The sequence below is a fragment of the Diorhabda sublineata genome, chromosome 7 (genome assembly GCF_026230105.1).
Source record: "Diorhabda sublineata isolate icDioSubl1.1 chromosome 7, icDioSubl1.1, whole genome shotgun sequence".
NCBI classification, from domain to species: Eukaryota; Metazoa; Arthropoda; class Insecta; order Coleoptera; family Chrysomelidae; genus Diorhabda; species Diorhabda sublineata.
The window spans coordinates 18,662,647-18,687,781 of NC_079480.1; the positions used below are offsets into that span (position 1 = coordinate 18,662,647).

At 30.9% G+C, this 25,135-nt stretch overlaps 4 protein-coding genes across 6 annotated transcripts; 2 read left to right on the forward strand and 2 right to left on the reverse strand.

The window, feature by feature from the left end:
- Nucleotides 1–2,372: 2,372 nt before the first annotated feature.
- Nucleotides 2,373–3,292, forward strand: LOC130446760 (39S ribosomal protein L30, mitochondrial). The gene is made up of 3 exons (XM_056783188.1): nt 2,373–2,606; nt 2,784–2,910; nt 2,961–3,292. The coding sequence occupies exons 1-3, from the start codon at nt 2,491–2,493 to the stop codon at nt 3,252–3,254; spliced, it is 537 nt and encodes a 178-aa protein (XP_056639166.1). The 5' UTR covers nt 2,373–2,490; the 3' UTR covers nt 3,255–3,292.
- Nucleotides 3,293–3,403: 111 nt separating this feature from the next.
- Nucleotides 3,404–6,160, reverse strand: LOC130446759 (high mobility group protein 20A-like). Its single transcript, XM_056783187.1, has 4 exons — nt 5,672–6,160; nt 5,336–5,619; nt 4,951–5,269; nt 3,404–4,484 (listed from the first exon to the last, which is right to left on the reverse strand). Exons 1-4 carry the CDS (start codon nt 5,847–5,849, stop codon nt 4,342–4,344), a joined length of 924 nt encoding a protein of 307 aa, XP_056639165.1. The 5' UTR covers nt 5,850–6,160; the 3' UTR covers nt 3,404–4,341.
- A 574-nt stretch (nt 6,161–6,734) lies between these two features.
- LOC130446468 (alpha-1,3-mannosyl-glycoprotein 2-beta-N-acetylglucosaminyltransferase) lies at nt 6,735–12,130 on the forward strand. Its single transcript, XM_056782744.1, has 8 exons — nt 6,735–6,965; nt 7,283–7,694; nt 7,747–7,951; nt 8,294–8,522; nt 9,825–9,929; nt 9,983–10,073; nt 10,122–10,292; nt 11,795–12,130. The coding sequence occupies exons 2-8, from the start codon at nt 7,314–7,316 to the stop codon at nt 11,906–11,908; spliced, it is 1,296 nt and encodes a 431-aa protein (XP_056638722.1). The 5' UTR covers nt 6,735–6,965; nt 7,283–7,313; the 3' UTR covers nt 11,909–12,130.
- Nucleotides 12,131–13,369: 1,239 nt separating this feature from the next.
- Nucleotides 13,370–21,761, reverse strand: LOC130446727 (TBC1 domain family member 15). Of its 3 annotated transcripts, none has more exons than XM_056783121.1 (6): nt 21,153–21,761; nt 20,450–21,090; nt 19,026–19,270; nt 18,182–18,598; nt 17,784–18,098; nt 13,370–14,968 (listed from the first exon to the last, which is right to left on the reverse strand). In XM_056783121.1, exons 2-6 carry the CDS (start codon nt 21,081–21,083, stop codon nt 14,681–14,683), a joined length of 1,899 nt encoding a protein of 632 aa, XP_056639099.1. In that variant the 5' UTR covers nt 21,084–21,090; nt 21,153–21,761; the 3' UTR covers nt 13,370–14,680. The 3 variants fall into 3 exon arrangements, with proteins under 3 accessions (XP_056639099.1, XP_056639097.1, XP_056639098.1); XM_056783119.1 differs by having other exon boundaries at nt 21,551–21,760; XM_056783120.1 differs by having other exon boundaries at nt 21,492–21,760.
- Nucleotides 21,762–25,135: the final 3,374 nt, after the last annotated feature.

Consider the following 25,135-nt stretch of genomic DNA (forward strand, 5'->3'; position numbering starts at 1 on the left):
CAAGAGCATATATTTTAATACCATATTTATTAGGCTTACTGTGAATATACTGCCTGCATCCGCACCTGCCCCTAAAGCCTTCTAATTTTTCAATTGTAACATTTTCACCTAACGAATAACATCTTTGGCAGTTTTCTATAAACATGCTAAATATTTCTCGTACTGCTGCAAGTTTATCTTCTATTTTTCTCTCTTCACGTGTGGATCTGTCATCAAATCTTAGACATCGCATTTTAAACTATCTCTTTTTATACTCATGACCATTCGAAATTTTTCCACGCCATCATTACAGGTTCCCCAAAGGTCTTCCAAACTTTGCCGATTACTTCTCCAAATACAGGCCAAAAATAGAAGCCCAACAAAAGCTTTCAATTCTATCATGTCGATTTGCCTCGCAAGCCTTTCCCGTGAAAAAGTTGATTTTATACTTTCTATATATTGATTAGTATAACGAACAATAATCTCTAGAATGTTATCGGATAACAGTTGGCTCCAACATTCTAAAGGAGTACGCGAATATTTTGCATTACCAATGACTCCAGGAAGTTTTTTCAAAATGTTATGTGGTTTCGTGCGAGTGCTTCTTGATGAGGGCATGATACGCAATTTTTTTTCTTTATCTTTCCCAGTAAAATAAATTTCATTTTCCATAACATCTTCATTGCTTGAATCTGACTGTTCTGATTACGAGTCCCCCTTGACGGCTTTCTGTGTAGTCTTCTGCATTGGTGTCGCTATAGTCTTCAAAATCTTCTATGGGCTGTGAATCTTCATATAATATTTTGTGAATCTCTCTAACATCAGCAGGATTATTTAGGTCAAATTGTTTTCGAGCCAATGACATTGCTTTCTATAAAAAAAGAGAAATGGTAAATAAACTAATTTGGGCGCAATATATCAATTGACTAAAAAAGAAGTAATGCAGCTCAATTTTATAGATCAAATTAGATAATAAAACCCACCGAAAACTTACCCTATAGCTTTTTTTTGTCAAAATTGGTACTTTATAAAAAAGAGCGTGGTCGGGCGCGAGATATCAAAATGATATTTTATCAGATTACGACACACCTTCACATTAAATCGACGATTGACGGCAATGCACGTGTAGACGAGCTCAAGATGCCAAGCTACTGGAGGGGGCAAACGGGAGAATGTCCGCATTCGCTTTATTGGGAATAATTTATTACGATAGTATCAATTTGATCAGTTGCGCCCGACGGAAGGTTAAGGAAACCTAAATCAAGTATATAGTAAACCTAACTTAAAGCTGAAACAAATCAAGGCTAAAGCAAACCTAACTGAAGCTGAAATAAATCAAGTATATAGTAAACCTAATTAAAGGTGAAACAAATCAAGGCTAAAGTAAACCTAACCCAATTGAAGCTAATTTAAACCTAACACCTAATCGAAGCTTAAATAAACTTACACAAGTATAAAGTAAACCTAACGTAATTAAAGCCAAAGTAAACCTTATTGTTAATTTTTATTTTCCATATATTGACGCTGCAATAAAAATTCGTTTAATTTTGCCCAAAATGCAATCATGAATTCATGGATTTATACGCGAAATATTCATTATAACTGCACCTGTTAACTCAGACGCCATATTGTAAGACTACTACGTTCGAAAGTGCGTTCAATCGTTTGTCCTTTTTACGTTAGTGGAATGGAAATTTCAGTGGTCACACAGAGCCACTGTTTTATGTACAGGTATTGAAACCGCGACCAATTTCTACAGAATGGCATTGGAAATAGCCACGACGCGGCGCTGCTATCTAGGGATGGATACAATATAAACTACTTTTAAAAGTAGAGATAAATACGCGTCCGTGAAATGAACGCATCCTATAACTCTCGTATGTAAGACCGTCTACCGAGCACAATGCTTGCACTATTACACTGTCTGACGCGTATTTCGAAACGCGTAATAGTGTAATTGTGAGTATTGATGTAATGATAATGTAAACGTGTGTTTGGTATGAATATAGGTTTATTCCAACCCATCAAAAAACCGTCCTTGGTACGGTGACGATTCTGTGCAATAGAGATTATGTGTTCCAACCAGGCGGTTACCGTTTTACGAAAAATTCTATTTTGCTTTCCAACCAACTTAAGTATCGTTTGTGAACCGTTTCAGGGACAGTCTTTTCTGTACTTGGTTGATGGTAAGTACTGTTACAAGAACCGTGCATAGCTGGAGATTGCGCAGAAAATATCTATAAACGCTTCCGATAACCGTTCCAAGAACGGTCCCGACTAGCAGGTTGGAACAAACCTAATAGCACCATAGTTGTGGTACTTACGTAACCTGTGTTTGTCTCAATAAGAATTCATATCCTTATCTACATAACTCTATGGATACACGGCCACATGGTTGGAGGCAAGCCATTATGACAGTTGACAACACAGAACACACTAAGGTATGTTCCGAGATAAATTGTAAGAAATTTTAGGTTATAAGATTTAAATAAAAAATTTGGTAGACTTAACATGCCCTTACTACAAATATTTAACCCAGTTAAAATAATATGCAGAAATATAAGCAAACGACAATTTATTTGGTATAATGAAGGAATACAATATCCTGGTTTTAAATATTATCCTAGGTAAGAACCTGTCATTTCAAATAATTTTTTTATTTTCTTGAAAAATCTGTTTTGATAGAAAATTAGTTTAAAAAACAAATAAAAATTGATGTTTCAACCTATTTTTTGATTACTGGTTTATAAAACAAAAAAATTGGAAAAATGTAGAAAGTAAAAAAAAATTTATAACGTTTTTAGATACCCGGATTTTGAGGATCCTCCTTACGAACCAACAAAATTATTTAGAGTTGAAGTAATCAAACCACTAAAAGGAGCACCTTACTGGGAAAAACATATTTTGAAGGAATTCAAACTTGATGGAAAGGTAAATATGTATTTGTTACAATTAATATGTAAATAACTAATTTTTTATAGAAAAATTCTTATGTGATTGTTAAGAATATACCAGAAAATAACCAAAGGTTATGGAAAATTAAACATATGATTAAAATTACACCTATAACTTTCCCTGACGGTTTCCCAAAAGAAGATGATATAACTTACCTTCAAGAAAATGGAGAATTGAAGATTATAAAAAAAGTTAATTCTGTTCATGAAAACAAATTGGAAATATCAGATAATTTCCGAAGCGATGTTAAGCGTTTGGATGGTGATACATTGAGAAGACAAAGTAGATTGAAATGGTTAAGTGGCTGGGATTCTCCTTAAACCTATAGATGTAAATATAATTGATCCATTTTATAGTCTTTCATTTCTTTTTTTGAAAATAGTAAACATTTTCATTAAAAAATGTGGTATTGATTAAGTGTACGAAAAAATACTATATAACAAAAGTAGAAATTAGAGTAAATTATACAAACTGTACAAGTTCAAGTATTTACCATCACAACTATAAATCCGCCGAGATACACGTATTATTTATATTTATTGACATGGAAAAAGCTTTTGACAAGGACTGAGGGCAAAAATATGGGAAAATTCATTTTTTTAGAAGCAAAGTTTTATTTATGTGAAAAAGGAGATAAATTTATTCTAACAAACATCTGAGTATTTTAGCTCGTTCCACAACTGGAAAATTTCACATTTTCAATTATACACCTTAGAAAAACCATATTAGAAGTGAAAAATTCTTAAAATTCCAATTTATATTTATATGAGTAACAAAATATTACGAATTCGTCAACTAACGTAGATCGTGAAGCCTGTTCTATTATGTTGATACTTGTACAGAAGGACCATTTACATTTTTCAGTTACGGCGGCAATTTCTTTATATTGTTTTTATTTACATTTACAATAGATTATGGCTGTTATATATAAAATAAATTGTTCAAATTTAAATCTCGCTCGTGGATTTTGGGGATGAGTGCCTCTCAAAGACTCAAGTGATTGAATGGTGTTACACTTTCCAAAAAGGCCAAAAAGTGGTGGTAAACGCCTCAGAATAAGTGAAAAAAATGGTATCTATTTCTTCTTCTTTCTACAATATACCCATTAAATAAACTCTGTGGAAATTCTTTATTCACAATTCGACAGCTACATGTAAATGTTTTTTTATTACATTAGAATCACCATTCAATACAAATTCTTTAAAATTACAGTTGAAAAAAAATAAGGACGTAATTTATTTACACAGGGTCACACATATATTCCAAAAAGTTAATCAATTAAATAAATATATTTAAATCTAGCACTGACTACTTGGAAAAACTAAGTAAATGCTATTTTGATTAGAAGAAATACAATTACGAAAATTTCTTGATAATTCTTTTTCTCTTTGAAGCCCTACATGGCTGTCATCCATTGAATTCCAGCTTCCCTACGATGTCCCTTACTGTTTGTAAGAGGTTGGTATCATGACTACTATTTTCTAATAATATAGAATGTAGATTGGTCATGTAGTTATCGATGTTTTGGAGAGTGGCTACTTCTTTAATACCTGGAAAAAAAACAGTCAAAAATTTTTTCAACATATCACCATCACCACAAATTCTCTTGTTGAGTGTTGAGGTTGCAAATTACAGGGGAATGATAAATCTATATCTCAGAAAAACCAAGAATAGAAGTGACAACTTGCTCCACTACATTTTTAATATTCAAACATCAATCAGTTCTCCGGGGTAACAAAAGAAAAATTTTTTATAAAACAAAAGAAATTATATCCTCAAATCAAGAAAATCCGTATTTGGTCACTTATTGTTTTCTTCTGGCCAGTGGTCGTTCGCTTTGCCACCTTTCCAGCCAGGACTGCAAGCCCAACCCTATGCAACCTTCAAAACCCTAGCCCTACAGAGAAGCAACTCCTTTATTAGGGTCAACTCCAACAAACCTTCATCACTCTCTCTTTACAAAAAAGGTAAAAAATTTTCAATTAAACTATCTCAATCGAGTACTTTCAAACTAACCTGGTAATTTTACTCCTCCAAACCCATTTGTCAGTGTAGTCCTTAAATGATTCAGATGCTGTTGAAGGGACGAATTATTTTTTTCCTGTTGCATGATTTCAGTTTCCAATTTCGTTATAGCCACTTTCATATTTTCTATGTGTTTTGATAAAATAGCATTTTGTTGTTCGTAATCAGTATTTACTTTTCTCAGTTGCCTCAATTCGGCGTCCCTAGTTTTGTTATGTTCTAGAAATTCCTCAGTGAAAATTGGAATATCGAAATTACTAAAATCCATATCTTGCAGATCTTTGTGAATGGTCGATTGGTTATGGAAAGTCTACAAACAAAAAATCAAAACAATAAAATTTATATCTCGTTATGAGTTTCCTTTGATTTTACTTACTGGATTAGGTACCTTAACAGGTTCTTCCTTTTCTTTATTTTCTTTCAATTTCTTTTCACTCTGTTGCTGCGTGAATAACTTGTATGCTTCTGTTTGTTTGTAGGCATTGTATTCTTTAGTATAACGTTCTCTATCTTGCTCTGCTGCATTCAAGTATTGTTGTTTTTTATCTACAGGTAGGTTACTCCATTCGCTTGCCAACATTTTTGTTATATCTGCAAATGATAAGTTTGGATTTGCGCTTCTAACAGCTTCTCTTCGATCATTTAGGTATCTTACATAACCTAAAAAAATTCGTTCTATAATACAACTTAATAACAAAAACGTTGATTTTACCTGTAAGCGGAACTCTAGGCGCTGTGCTATCCTTAGGCTTCTTACGTTTTTTAGCTTTTAACGCTTTAGGTTTTTGGGAAGATTCCGATACGTCCGATGATTTGACTTCCAAAGAAACATTTAACGTTTCTGTTGAATCTGATTTTATTTCATCAACTATATTAGAAGTATCTTCCATAGTTTTTATTTTGGTATTAACGAACAAAAATATTAAATTTGACGTTTACAAGTTTTTTTAACCTATTTTCCTATGCACGTCACGTTTACATATATTAGATAGAGATAAGTTATATCTAGGCTTAGACAAGAAAAGAAGATCTCCTTGTCTAAGTATCCAGGATAGTTATCTTTGTTTACTCATAGAACTATCTGTTGCAACCATAAAAAAGATCGATTAGTCGAATATTTTTATATTCAAGAGTCATCTTCTAAAACGTTTCTAATCTGTATTAGATCCACTACACTCACTTCCATATTTCGAGGAAGTTCGAAGTGTCTGTCCACACATTTGGGGTTCATTCCACTGAGTGCTCACGACTGAGTTATAGAGCGTTATAGTCGTGTACCCTAATGGAATGGCTTACGAGGCGTTTTGAGTGTTGGGATAAGTATTAACGAATGGCAAAACAGAAAAAAATAGAGTAAAAGCTTTAAGAGGTTATGTTTTAATTTGTAAGTCATTGAATTTTTTAGAGCAATGCTTAAATGATTTACATTAAAGTAAAATCAAAATATATTCTGCGGCGATAGGGAATTATTTGGTGGTGCGTCACAAGAAAGCTTCAAAACTACTTATAATATCCTATATTGCAACAAATAATGATATAGATCCTCATGGTTATAATCTTGCGTTACTGTAGTTTTGAAAATTTCGCAAATTTTGTCGGTGTGGAACGCCCAAAAGAGTATTTCGTCTGTCGCACTAACGTTACCCACAGAGCATACCCAATTAAGGTGTGAACTATGGGGCAACCTATCCTCTACCAACCTTGCCTTGTGACCTCATTAAAAATTGTCATATTTGTTGTGACAGTAGCTACTTAACCAAGTCACGTATTTTTATTCTGACAGGTAACAGGATACGAATGCGGTAGTGGAATGTAATAATCCAACTCATTCCGTTGTAAAGTCCTCTATTTCCACCAAGATAAATATAATTAATCAGAGGCGATAACAACGCATGTTTGACGTGTCGATTCATAGTTAATGAAAAACAGTTAAGTTAACAATGTAGCAATAACACCGTGACGAGTTCATGTGTGAATTTTGAAACCGTGCAAGTTGGTTCGAGAGGGTATGTAATTTATTTATTTATTACGGATAATACCAGTAATATACGATTATTCTCAACTATTAATTATAAATGTTTCATTAATTATAAAACTGCTTTTGATATTTGATAGTTCTAGTAAAAACGCCTCTTTTATTTTATTTTAAACGTCATTAAATAATGAGTTTATGTTAAAGTATATATAAATATCAACGTTTGGAATTAAAATATATTTTTTTAATATAGAATTTATAATGTACAAATACGTCAACGTTTTCATTGATAATTACTAAAAGTATGTTTGGACTATTATTACATTGAAATATATTTTTGTTTTTTAGTTTCCTTACTCATGTCAATTTTAAGAATAACATGCGAATTAAACGCACAACCTTAATATTAGGTTTATTATTTATAATATGGTCTTCGATATTATATTTAAGTTATTATCATTATCCCGCCCATAATAATAATGATATACCAAATAAGTTAAATAAACAGATTGTGATTTTGGAACAAGGCATATCAGAAGAATTCGCGAAGAATAATGTTATGATAAGAGATGCTCAAAAGATATTAGAAATCAAGAAGGAGAGGGAACAAAGCCAAAATAAATTGTTGCCAAAAGAATTGCAAAATGTGAAGATTCCAGTACTAGTTTTTGCTTGTAATAGAATTACAGTAACTAGATGCTTAGATAGTCTTATTCAATATAGACCTGATCCAGACCAATTTCCAATTATAGTCAGCCAGGTAAATAATATTGTATGCAAATATAAAAGTAGATTTGATAAAATTTTTTTAGGATTGCGATCACGAAGAAACGAAAACTGCCATACAAAAATATGGCAACCAAGTTTCCCTGATTCAGCAGCCAGATCAATCAGATATCCAAGTTCCTCCGAAGGAAAAGAAATTCAAAGGGTATTTTAAAATAGCAAGACATTATGGTTGGGCTTTGAATCAAATGTTTTTCAATTTTAATTTCAGTACTGTCATTATCGTTGAAGGTGAGTAACATTTATTATATTCAATAAACTCTTTTCAATTGAGATCCTGATGAGATTCAATAATAATTGGAGCTAATTTATAACATATATAACTATTCTATATTAGGGTTTCATTTCTGAAAAAATATTTTTTTTTTGGTGCTCAAGCAAAATATTAATCTACTTATAGAAAAAAAATTGTCATCAAGTTTGAGGTCTTAATATCAATTTTAGCTACTTACAATTCGAATGTATAGTTTTACAATTTAAAAAGTCAAATTTCTATTTTTTTACAATAATGCAAATCAGTTTCATAGAAAATTGCTTTCAAATGAATTTTTTGTCTATTTATTTTGTTTTTAGATGATTTAGATGTTGCTCCAGATTTTTTTGAATATTTTCTTGGAATGTATCCTATTTTATTAAAAGATAGTTCTTTGTGGTGTATTTCGGCTTGGAACGATAATGGCAAAGAAGGTCTAGTTGATATAAAAAGACCAGATTTAGTCTATCGGACTGATTTTTTCCCCGGACTTGGCTGGATGCTAACCAAAAACGTTTGGCTCGATCTCTATAAAAAATGGCCACGGGCGTAAGTTTTTTTCAAAATATTGTTCTTCAAAACTTCTCTATACTTATGATTTTATATTGTTTTTTTTGTAATTAATGTCTAATGCATTCTATACTAGCATACACAAAGTGAATTTTACTCAGACAATAAGTTTATAGTAAATTTTAATTATTTTTTATCAAAATAGAATTTGTGTCTCTATTATATATTATATATTATAATATACATGGTGTTCCAAAAAACATGTCAAATTTTATTTACACGTCATATAAAAGGTAAATGATTTCTCTATGCAACTAATTTCTTTCTGTTTAGTTCATTAGGTGTGTCTAAATATATATTTGTTTATTTTATAACTGATTTCATAAATACTGAGTGCTTCAATAGCTGTTCGTCTATTCAATATGATTATTTCCCCCTGTCTTCTATATTCAACTGGACGCATTTCTAAATAGTGCGAATTTTTCTTCTCTCCCTGTACTTTTCTGTTTTTGAACTGTCTGTATACCACTTTATGGTATTCTTTATCTATCTAACAATGATGCATTTATCCTTCTTCTGTTTGTTAATATATTCTGTACAAATACTCACACTTTCACTATTTTATGCGTATTTCAATAAGAAACACTCACAGATAGATGGTCTGATATTCATTTGCGATAACCAACACTCACACTTACACTCTTTTAAGTGCGTTTCTATACGATAACTCACATCACTTATACTCACTCTTACACTGTCTAAGTTTTGATAACCAACACTTACACGCTTTTAAGTACGTTTCCATAACGAACACTCATATTTTTCATATTTGATTCGCGTTTTGGTAACCAAAACTTACAGTTACACTATTTTCTGAGTGTTTCGATACTCAACACTGTCTAATATGCATTTCAATAAACAAAACTCACATTTACAGTATTTTATGTGCATTTCTATAACCAACACTCACAGTTAAATTGTCAGATTTGTTTTGTTGACTAATAATTACAATTACACTGTTTGATTCTCATTTCGATAATGTATAATCACAGTTAACCTGTCTGAATATCGTTTTAATAACCAACACTCACTCTTTTAAGTACGTTTCAATAACTGACACTCATTTCTCCTCTGTCTGGTACGCGTGCTAAGAACTAACGCTCACACTTACACTATTTTATGGTAAACAGTTTGGTGTCTGAATAAATGAGTGGCAGACGGTATAATTGTGAGTGTTGGTGTTGTAGTAGTATGAACAGTGTGTTTAGTATGAATATCACCAACTGTTTCAAAAATTACAACTTAGTTTTGAATCTGAATTCAGAACTTGATTGTTTCCAGTTATTGGGACGATTGGATACGAGATCCTTTACAAAGAAAAGGAAGATCTTGTATAAGGCCAGAACTTTCGAGAACGAGAACTTTCGGCAAAACTGGAGTTTCCAAGTAAATGTATCAAATTGTGTTATTCATATTTTATTTCAATTAAATTTTTTTAGCGGAATGTTCTTCGAAAAACATTTGAAATTCATCAAATTGAATGAAGAGTTTGTGCCTTTTACCAAATTGAATCTTACTTATTTAATAAAAGTAAGTTTCTAATAATTTTTCGATAATTTTATTAATAGATCGTTTCAGGATAATTACGATAATGATTTCGTCAAAAAAGTTTACCAAAGTCCGGTAGTGAAATACGAAGATCTCAGGATGGATAAAGTCGAATACGACGTTCCAGTTAGAGTTATTTATAAAACTAAAGACGAATATAAAACGATTACGAAAAAATTGGGACTTATGGACGATTTTAAAGTTAGTATTATCGATAACCGAAACAATTTTCAGCATATATATTGTTAATTTATCAACTGTATGGTAAAAGGAACTAATTATTTATTTTAAATATCATGTAAAGTTGAAAAAACTCCATAATATCTCTTATCTTCAGGTATTTAAGGAAATAAAACCTCCAATTGTATCATTTCCTGTTCAAATGTCAAGTTTATTGAGACTAAGAATTGAGATAAGAAACATTATCACATATTGTGGTTTACATTGTGTATAATTTGTACTAATTAATAAGTTGAAAAATATTTTTCAAATTACACACTATTTACTTTTACTACCAAAACGTTCCCAACTATACTGTTTATGGTGCGTTTATATGACCTACACTGACATCTGAAGTATTTTTAATTGATCTACACCAATACTTTGCCTTACATTTTTATTACTGTAACAACACACTGTACGTTTAAAACTACACTAACAATCATGCTGTTTGATAATCTACACCGCTTAACTTCAGTATAATTGACCTACACTAAGACTTAAACTGTTTGATTTCCGTTTATTTGTACTACACTTACACTTCACACACATTTGACTTCCTTTTATTTGGTCTATACTTACACTACCTGTCCCTTAGTTTTATAATTACACCAACACTCATAATATTTGAGGTCCTTATAATTGACTTACATCAACAGTTACACTGTTTGACTCGCATTTTTATAACTACACCAAGAATCATGTGTTTTTATAATCTACACCGCCTAGCTTGAATACATTTGACCTACACCAACACTTGGACTGTTTGACTTTCGTTTATTGACCTACAACAATACTTAAACTATTTGACTTTCGGTTTATTTGACCTATACCAACACTTGGAATATTTGACTTTTATTTATTTGACCTACTCTAACACTTAGGGTGTATGACTTTCGCTTATTTTACCTACACTAACACTTGGAGTGTTTGACTTTCGTTGATTTGACCTACACCAACACTGTTCAGTAATTAAATCGGCTTCCTTTTCCACAGCAGGTTCCATTCTTTTCTATCCTATGTTTTGGTTTATTTCCCGCCATCTTAATTTATTCTATCAGCTCCTCATCGGTCTTCCTTTTTTTTTGTTCGTGCATATTAATCCCATTCTCCTAACATGGCCAAACCATCTTAGTTGTTCTTGTTTTGTTTTGACCTGGTCACCCAAATCCACTACTACAGAAATTGTTGAGACCAAGACACAAAAATAATGAAACAAAGTCCTGTAGACCTAGTATGGAGTACTAGAGGTTGTAGATGCTCAATGAGCTAGCACACTCAATCAAAGTAACTTGAAGGGATGTAGTAAAAAATTGATAAAAAATGATTCAAGAAATATATATAAATAAAAATATACTTCTTAACATTATTTTCAAAATTAAGTCAACATAGGTGTGTTTGTTGGTGTAGTGTGAATAACACTAACGGTTCCAAAACTTACATTGGAGTTGCGGAAACTTCTAATTTATAAATTTAAATTTCAGAGTGGCGTTCCTCGAACAGCTTACAAAGGTATTGTAACGTTCCATTACAAAGGAAGAATGGTCCATTTAGCTCCGACAGCAAATTGGAAAGGTTATGACGTTACATGGAGTTAGTTTTTGGATTTTTAGACATTTTTTTTATGTTATTAAGTTGAAACATATATATATATATATATATATATATATATATATATATATATATATATTTATTTATTTCTCACTTGTGATATTTTACTTATGAAAGGAAACTCCTTTTCGGAAGTTGTTGAACATATTTTGTACATAAAATGCTGCCCCTTCTTGTAAATAAGACAAATTAAAATTATGGTTGTGATTATTAGTGGGTTTTATTTGGTTTATACTTACCCGCAACCTCTTCTACTATAGGTGTTAGAGGTAATATTTTTTATCAATTTGATTTTGTATTTTAGCTGATTCCAAGTTTATTCAGTGAAAATGTCCAATGAAAATTGGACTCTACAAGAAGAATATTTTGGTCAAACAGTAGCTTTTGAGAGTTTCTAAGACAATAACTCTCTATCTTAAGTAGATTTTGAGTGAAAATTGGCTGTTCAAATATACTTTGAAAATTGCTCTTTATATATAATATTACATTGTACAAAAATTGGTTTTTCAATGTTTAAGTTGGTTGTTTTTAAGTGTATTCAGTTGAAAATTGCACTTTACAGATTAATTTGCTCAAAAATTGACTTTTCAATGTTTTTAAGACAACATTTCTCTTTCTTAAGTTTATTCTTAATGAAAATTGGCTGTTTTTAAATATATTTAGTTGAATATTGGACTTTATAAGATTACATTGCTCAAAAACTGATCATCATAATTTAAATTGGCCGTTTTCAAGTGTAATTAAATGAAAATTGGACTTTACAAGATAGAACTGCACAAAAATTAGCCTTTCACAGTTTATAAAATAACAATTTTCTTTCATAAGTATATTTTGAATAAATATTGTATGTTTTAGAGTATATTTAGCTAAAAATTTGACTTTATAAGGTTACATTGCTCAAAAACTGACCTTTTACAGTTGAAATTGGCCATTTTAAGTGTAATTATTCCAAAATTATAGTTTACGAGATTAAATTCGGGTGTTGTTAAACATTTTTATTTAATTTCCCAATTACATTACTTGCTTGTAGTTCATATCCTACAAAATCAAATCGTTTCTCTCTCTATAGTTTCAACTTTTTAGTTTTTTCTTCTATTTCCTCGTTTTCTTCCAGAATTCTTTACATCTTTTCTGTTTGTTCGCTTATTTATTCCTCCTATTTACCTAATCCATTTTCACTTGTTTTCTCTTTGTTCTTCATCGGAGTTAAATCAATTTTATTTCTTCTTTTGAAATCATTTATCTTCTTTTTTCTTTTATTATATTCGCTGTCAGAATCGTATCCGCTCCGGCTATCACTCTATCCTTGTATTTATTTTTTGATGGTTTCTACAATATTTTCTCTATTATTGTAAGATTCACGTCTCTCAATATTTCCTTCAATCACCCGGTTTATAAATATAATTTGGTAAATATTTTTTTTTGGGATAGAATAAATAAAAAAAAGCAATGGGGATATTTATTTATATATATTTGATATTACAAACTTTAACAAATAGTTTATTAAAAAATATTGATTATAATTAATTATTTAATTTGATGGTTTTCATGATTATTAATAAAAATTCTATAAAGTAATTGAATAGGAGGGAAAAAAATTAATAATTGGTGTATTAGGATATGCCGTAAAATTTGAAAAAAGTTTTTTTTATTAAAAAATGTGCGATACAATAAAGTGAATATCAATCACCTATCAGCTCATAACACTAATCAGTATTAAAATCTTTCAACAAAAAATTATCAAATCGATTATACAGGGTGGTTCACTCTCCACGGGACGGAGCCTAATAATAAAACGAGAATTACGAGCTGGGCTTTTTTGTCCATAAAAAATTAAATTTGGCATTCAGCCACAAATTTGGAAAAACAGAAACTCGAAGAAGAAGCTGGTATCTACTATCATGGAGGTAAGCGCCAATTTTTTTTGCCCTCTTAACCCTTTCAAATTTGGACAATGAAAACAAATCAGTTCGTAAAAACTTCACGTATGAAACAGAAACTTGTCATGGTTAAAAACACCTGTTCTTTTTTTTTTTGAAAAAAATGTTTTGTCGAATGTTTTCTTTATTATATTTTGCCATTCGTTTTAAAGTTTTCTTTACAAGCCTTCTTGGGATGTAGTACAATACTTTTCACAGATTATTTCGAAAGATTTCTATTGTATTGAAATCTGGAAACTGTGGAGACCTTGTCATGTTCTTATTCTTCTGTTTCATTGTAAAAAAACTTTTTCCAATAGTATATTGATTATGTTTTTTCTTTCGTAGTTTTCTCTTTCAATTATTCTATTATTTTGTTATTAGGTGAAAATTTTGAGATATTAGGATTGTCAAAAGTTTTCCCTCTTCTTTTTCTAATGATCTCGTAATCATATTCTCCGCCATTCGTTTTACAATTCTCTACACAAATCTTCCTGAGATGTAAAAGAACATTTCCACACATTTTTTAAGATTCTCCAGTAATATTTCTATGGGATTCAAGTCTGGACAACTTAATGGCCACATGCCATGATCTCTAACACCTGTTGTACTTCTTGTAAAAATCTCTCAATATAATTTTAATGATATATAAAACCCGAACCAATTAAATATTTGGTTAAACCACATTTGCGAGATAATAAACACTAACCAAAAGGAAAAAAAAAACAAAAAGAAAACTGCCACGACTAGACATTTTCTTTAAATACATTTAACCAATAAAAAAATAAATCTTCGCACGTGCAATTAACAAAATTCGTTTTTCGTCTTCATTTATCGGTACTATAAAAAGCTCGAATTTATTGATCTTTCGTAAGCAACTTCATCGGGGCTGATTCTGATGTTATCCAATGAACATCGAGGTTGGGATGCATTATTTGAAATGACGCTGTCTTCGAATGGCGATTGCTCGTGGCTGCTATAAGAAGTCTGGCTGTGGAGCAGAGGAAGTCCAAGAATGATTCGAATGTTGTCGGTGAGATGGTCGGATTCTTTGATCTGGTAATATATACCTTCGGCTTTGTTGAGCATAGTCGCCATATCTAGATTTCCATTTAAATCGTTTATGTGCTACAAAACAAAGTTAAATGTTAATAATATGAGGTATAAAACATTCATGTACAAGCAAAGTTCACATTTGAAAAAATAAAACAGTTTTAGGTAGCGTAAATTTTATAGTTGACATAAATCCAAAGGTAAAAGTCCACAGGTGCTAAATCGGGATTGCGTGGAAGCCAGCCTATGTCACCTCTCCTGGAGGACAGGAAAAATTTCAAATCGTGGCAGTGTGTGAGGTTTTTGCTGAAACCATGTTCTTTGATTATAACCATTAAAGTATTGTAGACATCTGTACATAAAACTCTGAATTCACTGTAACTGCGCGTCTTCATTTATCTTCAACAAAGTAAGGGCCTATCATTTTTTACGCTGACATGTCTGATATTTCTGTTTTGGATTGGTTGCACTCCAGTGCTTGTTGACGTACCCATTAAGATGCAAATAAGCTTCATCCAAAAACAAAATGTTGGAAAACGTTGGAAAGCACTCAATCATCTGGTTTCAAAGTCAAGTTTCTGAATACATTCCCAAGAGCCAAGCTCCTAATAGCTTCTTTCATGCAATAAGCAATATAAAGGTGAACTTTGCTCTAAGACACCTTGTATAACTTTTCAAGAGAAAAATTTTAAATACAATGTTTCGCTCTTGTAAATTGAATTAGTTGTAAAAAATATAGGGGAATTTGAAGTATTTAATTGTTCTAGTACACTATTTTTACATAATTTTATTAGGATAAAAATCGATCAGTATTGAGTAATAAGAGTTGAGAGGTTTAGGTCTAGATAATAAAAATTTTGTCAAAGTAATTTAAATTGAGAAAAAATAAATGTTTGTGAATAGTCAAAGTTTCTTTATTTTCTAGTCTTGAAAAATTGTGGTAGCCAAAAACAAACCAGCAATTTGGCATCTGAGTTATTTTTTTTATATATTTCATTAATAAAAATTGAAGTAAGAATCTATGGTGGGAGAAAAAAAAAATTCCATTTTGTTACATGTCCAATAAACTTTTTGTTTATTGGATTCTTGATAAAATTTCTCAAAAAGTTGATGTTGCATTTTAATATTCCACAGCTAGATTTCGAAATATAATATTACGAGGGCGAGAAAAAAATTTTCTAATTTCTTTCATATCAAATGTATTTTTTGTCCCTGTAGCATCGTATATTTATAATTTTTTTGTTTTGTACTAATAACTAATAATAATACAGAATAAGCTATGAAAACTATTAATTCCAATAAAGCGTTATACAGGGGGTCATAAATTATTTGTTTATAAACAGTTACAAATATTGATTTTATTTAATAATGACCCTGTATATTTTTCTATTCTTGGATTTTGTAGATAATTTTAGGCAAAATTTCTTCCCAATAAGGAATATTTTCCAAGTTATTCAAAAAATATTATTTTAATAGAAACGCACTGTGTATTTGGATATTTTTTTGTTTTTGGCAGAAGCACAAATGCAATAGAAGCTATTGAAAAAATAGGCATTTCAATCTAGCACTATACAGGGTGCTCTGAATTATTCATTTCAGTTTAATACTAAAGTCGATATTTTTAAATGAAAGACCCTGTATATTCATATTTTCGTATCCTGCAGACAAATTCAGGCCAAATTTCTTCTCCACGTCAAATTATTTTCAATTCATTCAATGTAAAATCATAAATTATAACTTTTTTACCAAAACAAATTTATACAGAAAATTATTTTAACCAAAACACCCTGTGTATTTTCGAATTTTTCGTTTTGAGCCGAAGCACTGATGTAATAGAAGCCTTTAAAAGTATTCACTTTTATCTAGTACTATACAGGGTTTCCCGAGTTGTTTATTTCAATTGAATGTCAAATATCAATTTTTTTGAATGAAAAACCCTGTATATTTTTAAATTTTCGAATTATGTAGACAATTTCAGGCCAAATATCTTTTCAATATATTCAGTGTCAAATCATGAATTATGACTTTGGAGTTTTTTGTACAAAACATGTTCATTTAAAGTATAATTTTTAACCAAACACCCTATATATTTTTGCATTTTTCAATTTTAGAGACATGATCTGATGTAAGACATACCATCAAAAGTCATTTCAATCCAACAATGTACAGGATGTCCTGAATTATTTACTCGAATTTAGTGTCAAATATTGATGGATTTAAATGAAAGACCCTGTATATTTTTATTTTTTCGGTTATGTATACAATTTTAGGCCAAATTCTTTTTCAACAACGAATCCTTTCCAATGTATTTAATATTAAATCGTAAATTAGGACTTAAGAAGTTTTTTAACAAAATAAGTTCCTTTAAAATGATATTTTTAATAGAAACACCCTATATATTTCCATAAATTTGATTTCTAGTTGATTCATAGATGTAAGACAAGCCATTAAAAGTACTAATTTAAATCTAGTATAATACAGGGGGTCCTAAATCATTTATATGAATTTAATATCAAGAATAGTACTTTTAAATTGCAAAACCCTGTATATTATGACATTTTCGAGTTTTATATATAATTTTTTTTCCAAAAAACGAAGAATCTTCGAGTTAATCAATGTTTATAAAATTGAATTAAGACTTCGACATTTTTTTGACAAAATAAGTTCCTTTACAATATTTTTAATCAAACACCCTATATATACTCGAACTAACCATAATACAGTGTGTACTAAATTTTTGTTTAAATTGATATTAAATAATAATTCCAGTAAGATCCTGTAACTTCAGATATATTTCAACAAGAAAACAAAATGAATTGGAGAAAATTAAGGATTAAGTACCTATCTTAAAAATCACAAGATATATTGAAATTTATCAATAAAAACTCACTTTTAATATCTCAGTAAATCCATAATTATTTTGGAAAATATTTTGCGCTTCCGTTTCCAAAATAGCTACACCGACAAGCAAATGGAAATTCTCGCAGGGATAACCTGTCCACAGAACCTCCCAAAATCTCATCACGTCCTCCAAACTAAGTTCACGTTTGAACCAAACTAGTAACCATCTGAAGCAGAAAAACATGTTACCCGAATCGTGAGTATCTAAATAATTGGCTAATTGAGGATTGACGAAAGCGAGGAGTGTATGCAGATTGTTGAGCTGATCCTTCATTCCAGCTTGATCGATATCGAAATTTCGACTCTGAAAAATAACAAGCGAAATTATTGGGATCAAATGGACCGGAACTATTAATTCCGATAATAATCAATATTTTTATTACTCACCACTTTGTTCATGAATCCTACAAAACACCAAAAGGAATCGACTTCGTTATCTAGCAGCATCAGTATCGGACTCAATAAATCGCTCATCCCTTGTACGTAACCTAAATCGAAGTTGTACATTATGTAGGTCATGAGTATATCGTTTAAAGTTTGCAAATTTGGATTGTCTTCTCCGGCGAAATAAACTAAATTTCTGTCTGTTCTATTGACATCTTTTTCTATCAAGCTTTTCCTTTCTCTGTAATCGGAAAAATTTTCCTCTTGAACTTTTGACATTCGTTTCCATTGCAATTTCATGTTGTAATATTCGTCGCTTTTAATAGCCAATATTTTTTGTCTTTCGGTTTCAGTACTAGACCAAGGGTAGTAATCTAGGAGGAACTTCCACACTTCCGATCGTAGACAGGGTACAACCCCCTAAAAAATAGAAAAATAATTCCAAAAAAACACAGGGTATTGAATTTCCATTACGAGGTCGTCACCCTCGCCTCACCTCAGGGTTGATATTTATAACTTTGGAAAAACAGTAAAAGATTAATATTTGTTATTATAGAAACCTGTTTCGTTTATCAAAAAACGACTATGTAAATGACAAAATGACGAATTAAACGTTTCCACAATGTTAAAATAAAAAAAATACAAAAGGGTGAAACAATATGTCACCACCAATTTAAATCAAAGTTGTTTGCACTACCCTAGCCTAACCTAGTAAAACGCTATAAAACATATCTAAAAATATATTTAAAAATGTAAAAAAATTAGAGAGACACAAACAAGTCAAATAAATACTGATACAACCAAAAGAATAAGGGAAAACCTCAAATGAAACAGTTATATTACTCACCCCTCGAAATATAAGATTTTTGACACTATCTACGTCTTCAATTATTCCTTCTGAATTCATATGACTCCTCCATTGCTCAACGGAAAGAGGATCGCATCTAGGAAAATCTTTTCTGTCCGGTATTTTCGCTACTACTTCATAATCACCCTGTGAATGTGTCATAGTGTTTTCATATTCCGATAAACTCCTGTTCAAGTCTTCTTTAACATTATCATCAATTTCTCTTTGTTCCGGGCTTCTGTAAACTATATAATAATAGTTAAATGAATAATGTCCAATATAAAATAAATTTTAATCAATTCGATTTTGCATGAGTATTAGCATATGAAGCTACAATTATAAACACAAAAACCAAGTAAAATATTTTTTTTATAGTAAACATCATTAACATGAAGCATGAGGCAAATCCAAACTAAGAATCTACCTAGACCTCGGTCAAGGATTTATTTTTCATGTGGCCTTGGAACGTTGGCCTCAATTTTAATGACTCTTCAGTGTATGCAATTGAGATTTCAGAAGTAAGACAGGTTTAAACACCTATATTCTTCAATACATCAAGGGTTTTGCAGACAACAATCCATGGTTTGATAAAAATGCCCTAGAGCGGTCAACAACAAAAATAGCGATCAAATCTTGGTAAAAAAATCGTACATACTGTTATCTCGATCCAAGGCATTTGTGTTATCGTTCAAATCAGCCGCCCCAATAAATTTGACCCAAAACTGCTGACCTGACTTTACTGTTATTACCTCTGTAGATGCTATCCAACATAATCCCATCTAGAGCAATATTTTAAAGAACTAGTTGACAGGTAAACTTGGCTCATAAACACCTGCAGATGTCCAGAATGTCAATATATCGAGACTTCTTTCTTTGGAGAAGTGCAAGCCTGTGGATCACTTATTAAGGCACGTCGTTCCAGAACATTACAACCTACAGAAATTTAAGATCAATATCCAAAGGCATCTTCACAAGGCAGGCATCCCTTTGAGTGTAATAGGGTTTAGTAACCTTTTGTGCTTACTTTTTACATAAAAAATGATAAATAAGAAGACCAAAGAAAGTTTGGATGGTCAAAATAAACAAAGCAATTGAGAACAGAAGGATGAACCTATACAAGTATTATCACAAATAAAAGACTGAAGGAAATGGAAAGAATTTTGGAAGACTCCATGAGAAAAGAAACTGAACCCCACTCTTACACCTGTAAGAGTAGATAGGCATAAGGATTAAGTAAGTTAGATCTTAAAAAACAAGAATTATAGTTTGTAAGTGATTTTACATCAAGAATAAAAAAGTTTGTAACTTTTTATTGGTATCAATCGACTTGTCTCATTAAGCTATGTCATACAACGCCCCTTTAAATATACTTTTACCATTTTTTATAATATGTAGTAGCTTCACACTCTAATTTAATGACTTACCATAATCTGTGACCTTTGCAAAAGCCTCAAAAGTAGCTTCATAAGGATGATCTTTCAAATTTTTAAAAACACTCCATAAAGTCCTCGAATCATGTTGGATGTTGAGTTCTGCAAACGACCTATCCAACTGTTGAAACTCGAAATTAGCGTCGTAAACTATATACAGATGTTTATCCCGTTTTGATACACTAATTTTTAACATCCTTTTCAAAATCGACAGGAGCATCTCACAATTCCCATGTTGAAATCCAAATATATACAAACAATCCGCTTTTCCGTCGTAAAATGAAATTTGACGGTTTTTACTGGCAACTCTGAAGCTCTTGATTTCTTCAAAACTGAATTTGATACATTTGATTCTGTTCTGATAATCTGCGGGGTAATTACCACTTAAAGTTCTAGTTCTCTTTTGAATTGTATTCACAACTGCCCATTCTTGATCTTGAATATCAGAATCAACTGTAATATCGTTTGGTTTCCATTCAACGAATCTCTTGTTATTAGAATTTAAAGATTGTGATAAATATAAAGTTCCTATTGTATTTACAAATGTTATGTGTGTTGCTGGTGCTTGTTTAAGTAATACTCCATCTTGGGAAAAAATTTCTTCACAATCTTCAAGGCAATCTTCCATTTTATGACTGCAATGAAAAAATTATATATTGATTAAAATGTGGAATTAGAATATGTACTTTAGACACACCCAAATTTTTAATAGTCGTATCCCCTATAAAATTGGTAATACTAGTTTTGTTTAGAAAATATCATATAAAAAATTTTTAGATTAATACAAAAATTGTATTTGATCAAATAGACTTAGTAAATCATTTAATGCCTTCACGAAATAATGAATATATTGTTAATAAAAACTTTCACAAGATAAATGACAGATTTTTCATATTTAGAAGTTATACAAATAAATTACGATCTAAATTAATAAATCATATTATAACTTTGCTTTCAACTAAATTACTTTTAATGTAGAAAATGATTTTTTTTTATTGTTTAGTGGTAATAATATTAATATAAACAAATTACTCACGACGACGTTGAAATAAAGCGATGTGAAATGTTTTATTTATTTTAACTTAAACTATTTACCTATTGTAGTTGAAGAATAAATGAATTATTTAAATCTTATTCTATTTTATTATTACAAATATATGTACGTTGTTACTAAAAAAAAACAAATTGGACATTGACAAATAATGAATCATGGATGTCATATTTGTTTGGCTATAGAGAGATACAAAACATAGAGGTTTCAATAGTGGTCGGCTTATCCAAATACTTATAAGAATGATTTCTACGATAAGTTGATTATATTAATTGTGTTTTTTTCGTTCAACATTTTGTATAATTTTAATATGTACGTTGTTACTAGAAAAAGCAAGTTTGATATTGACAAATAATGAATTATGAATGTCATATTTGTTTGCCTATAGAGAGATAAAAAACATAGAGGTATCAATTGCGGCCATCTTTTCAAAACACGTTCAACATTTTGTTTCATCTGTAATAACACTATTAAAATAAGCTGTATTTTAAAATACTGTGTAATCTGTGAGCAAAACTCCGGATAACATGATCATTTCGAGACCAAAAGCACCAAATCAGCTGTCATCAATCAGCTCTAAAAAACAGAACAGCGTTGCCACTTGACGCATAATTACCAATTCAACGTAAAATTATAAACATCAAATATTGATATTATTTCTTTTAGCATAACAACCACTTTTTGGGACGAAAAATGTATTTTAATATAATTTTTGTGAAAATCTGATCATTTTGATACACCTGCGCCATAAATTCATAACAGACACTTGACCACGCTGTATACTTTTCTGTGATATTAATACAGCGGAAAATGAATATTTTTGCATTTTTATTTAGTCTATACACTAAACAAAACACTGCGTAGCGAAAAAAAAAACGATATAGCCACGTTTTCAAGAGAAAAATTCTCAATAAAATTGGAAATAATAAATCTAAAATATAAAATAATAAATCTAAAATCGACAAATCACACAATAACTTACGGAAAAAGCATTTGTTTACCCCACGGCGGGTATTTTCAAATGGGCATCAGCTGACTTATGACAATTTGTTAGATTATTCAATTGATTTCGGTTGTACCTTTCAAAATAGACATTGATAGAAGGTATGGAGGGTAAAGAGAGGCAGAACAATCTGCGTATATGAAAAATGTGCGTCGAAATGCGTTGAATAAGAGTAGCGCCACATTAGAATCAGGGCTAGGTTATATTTACGACATTATTTTGTGGAGATATTTAATAATTAATTTCTTTAGTTGAATAGTATATCAAATGTTTTAACTCGGTATACTTCAATTCATTCACAATTGTGTTACATTGATACAATACCCCATCTCTATACCAGCACCATTCGTGAAGGTTTTGTGAATTGTTAATTATCGTGTACAGCTGGAGATTTTTCTCCCAAAAGAATATTTCTCCTTTTCTTTATCATTTATACTACAAGAATAGCAAATCTCTAGACTGATAATGACAAAATGTCTAACCTAAAAAATAATAGTTTCACATCTCGTCAAGAGATGGCGCTAGATACCTCAATCGCACGTATAACTCGTAACAATGCGGTTGTTTAGAACTATCTTTCTAAACAAGGATGAATAATAGAAATCGTCGTTATTCACTGGGCTATTAAGTTTGTTAACGAAATTTTATATTTATCTCTCCGAAGGAGTCAAGAAAGGGTCACAATTTCAGAACGTTTTCCATCTGCTTTTTATTCAGTTTGAATATTGACTTAAACGTTCAAATCGAATCTTTACTGCTGCTGGTCGCCGATAAGAGAGACCGAATCGTCGGTATTCGCTGAGAAGAACTAATCGATTACTCTCATGAATACGAATCTTTTCTATCGCCTCATAATAATATACATACTGTATACTTAGCATCCTTTTAGTGTGGTAGCTTGTGCTTCGAAAAAATAGTAGCCAGGGAAGTTATCGCAATTTGTTACATTATTAGAGTTATAGCTTTTCATAGTTTTTTTTTAATTAAAATATCGTAGATTGTATTTAAACGTTTACAAGAGAACACAGGAGCTTTTAGTTGAGTTAAACTATTCATCAAAGTATTTAACTCAATTGATGAGGAATTACAAACTATGATAATCGTTATATTATAAAAATACTAATAATTATTTGAAAAACTGATATTTTCATTATTATTTTTACATTTTGTATTTAAAAACAATAAAATCGGCAATTTATCTCTGAAAATGTACTTAAAATATTATTTAGGAGAATGTCGGGATTTTTTCGAAGAAAATGAATATAATTTAAGCAATTTTTTTAAAATTAAAGGTTAGGTTAAGTTGTATTATGTTAGGTTATGCCGGTTAAGCTCCCAAATTGATAACTGACGAGGAATGAGTAGGCATATGGAAACCCTCACAATCCAATGCAATGTGAGAAAAAGCACTTCAACCTATTCACCCAGCTTTCGCATTGTTGTAAAGCTTCATTAGGGACTAAAGTCAATACAGTGAAATAAAACTATGGGGATAAGCAGAAAATTCGAAATAGGCGTTATTGTTATGAAAATGAAGTAGAATGATCTATAACTTTTCTGTGAGCTCCCCCCCCATCACAAAATTAATCACTAACTAAAGGAATAAAGGAGACAAGAGAGTGAGAAAATGTGTGTATGGAAAAAAGTTTTATTAAACAAATCTAAGTAACAAATAGAATCAAAGAATGCTTGGGTCGTAATAACACACACACTTACTTGGCTTTTTTACCATTTTGAGAAAAATGGTTCATCTTTGAGATGCTGCAGCTCGTTCCCTATTGATCCTAGAGCAAAAAGTGGAGTATAGGGAATTTGATGCTCAATAACTTTGTATAGAAATTATTTTTCGCTAGAACCACTCTTTTTCGAGATATTGCGAAAAAATCGAAATATATCCGAAAATTTCGAGGCTTTTCGGCTACCAAAAGTAGTGCCAAGCTCAGATTTAGTCACAATTCTTATATTTCACTCTTTATAATCATTAAAAGGTGTAATCATTGTAAGGTGAACCCTTTTTTTTGGTCTCTGAGAAATGGACTAAATTGCCGTCACATAAATTCGTAAAGTAAATCTACTTGTGTCCGATGAGATTTCCAAGTTTGGTCTTTCTTGCTCTGTACTTCTTTTTGTGTTTTCAGTACTACCTAATGGCTGAATTAGATTTAAATAAAAAATATGCCGTTATCATCATTACCAAACCCGGAAAAATAAAAAAAAATAATATCAATACGTTTTGTGGTATAACACATAAAAAAATACAGAATTTTTTCTAAATGATGGGGCCTTCTTGGACCTGGGGCCCGGGGCTGTAGCCCCCTCAAGTTTCTAGCTTAATCCGGCCCTGCATCATTACCAAAAAGAAGGCTAATTAAAAGCGACGTTGTTGGTTGAAGAGTGGTGGATGGTGGAAACCATTTACTAAATATGTTATCCCTGGATGACACTGGTTATTTTCGATAAAAATAATGTGGTCAATTAGATATTTGACGTACAGACTGAGCATTATTCGTTTTCTGGCAGACATTTTTGCACCGCATCGTTATGACGTACCACACAGCAATTTATGTCAGATGTGGAACCACCTTTAGCATTTCCTTTCTCTATGCTTCATGCTTATTTTGCAATG

What these genes read in the sequence shown, in the direction of transcription:
- LOC130446727 (XM_056783121.1), bottom strand. Translation starts at nt 21,083, where the DNA reads ATGGAAGATTGCCTTGAAGATTGTGAAGAAATTTTTTCCCAAGATGGA. An exon ending in TGCAAAGGTCACAGATTATG is followed by an intron (nt 19,271 to 20,449) that starts GTAAGTCATTAA and finishes ATTATTATATAG; the next exon opens with TTTACAGAAGCCCGGAACAA. An exon ending in TAGGATTCATGAACAAAGTG is followed by an intron (nt 18,099 to 18,181) that starts GTGAGTAATAAA and finishes GTTATTTTTCAG; the next exon opens with AGTCGAAATTTCGATATCGA.
- LOC130446468 (XM_056782744.1), top strand. Translation starts at nt 7,314, where the DNA reads ATGCGAATTAAACGCACAACCTTAATATTAGGTTTATTATTTATAATA. An exon ending in GGCAAAACTGGAGTTTCCAA is followed by an intron (nt 9,930 to 9,982) that starts GTAAATGTATCA and finishes AAATTTTTTTAG; the next exon opens with CGGAATGTTCTTCGAAAAAC. An exon ending in ATCTTACTTATTTAATAAAA is followed by an intron (nt 10,074 to 10,121) that starts GTAAGTTTCTAA and finishes AGATCGTTTCAG; the next exon opens with GATAATTACGATAATGATTT.
- LOC130446760 (XM_056783188.1), top strand. Translation starts at nt 2,491, where the DNA reads ATGCCCTTACTACAAATATTTAACCCAGTTAAAATAATATGCAGAAAT. An exon ending in GGTTTTAAATATTATCCTAG is followed by an intron (nt 2,607 to 2,783) that starts GTAAGAACCTGT and finishes TAACGTTTTTAG; the next exon opens with ATACCCGGATTTTGAGGATC. An exon ending in AATTCAAACTTGATGGAAAG is followed by an intron (nt 2,911 to 2,960) that starts GTAAATATGTAT and finishes AATTTTTTATAG; the next exon opens with AAAAATTCTTATGTGATTGT.
- LOC130446759 (XM_056783187.1), bottom strand. Translation starts at nt 5,849, where the DNA reads ATGGAAGATACTTCTAATATAGTTGATGAAATAAAATCAGATTCAACA. An exon ending in GCCTAGAGTTCCGCTTACAG is followed by an intron (nt 5,620 to 5,671) that starts GTAAAATCAACG and finishes GAATTTTTTTAG; the next exon opens with GTTATGTAAGATACCTAAAT. An exon ending in TGGAGGAGTAAAATTACCAG is followed by an intron (nt 4,485 to 4,950) that starts GTTAGTTTGAAA and finishes TTTTTTTTCCAG; the next exon opens with GTATTAAAGAAGTAGCCACT.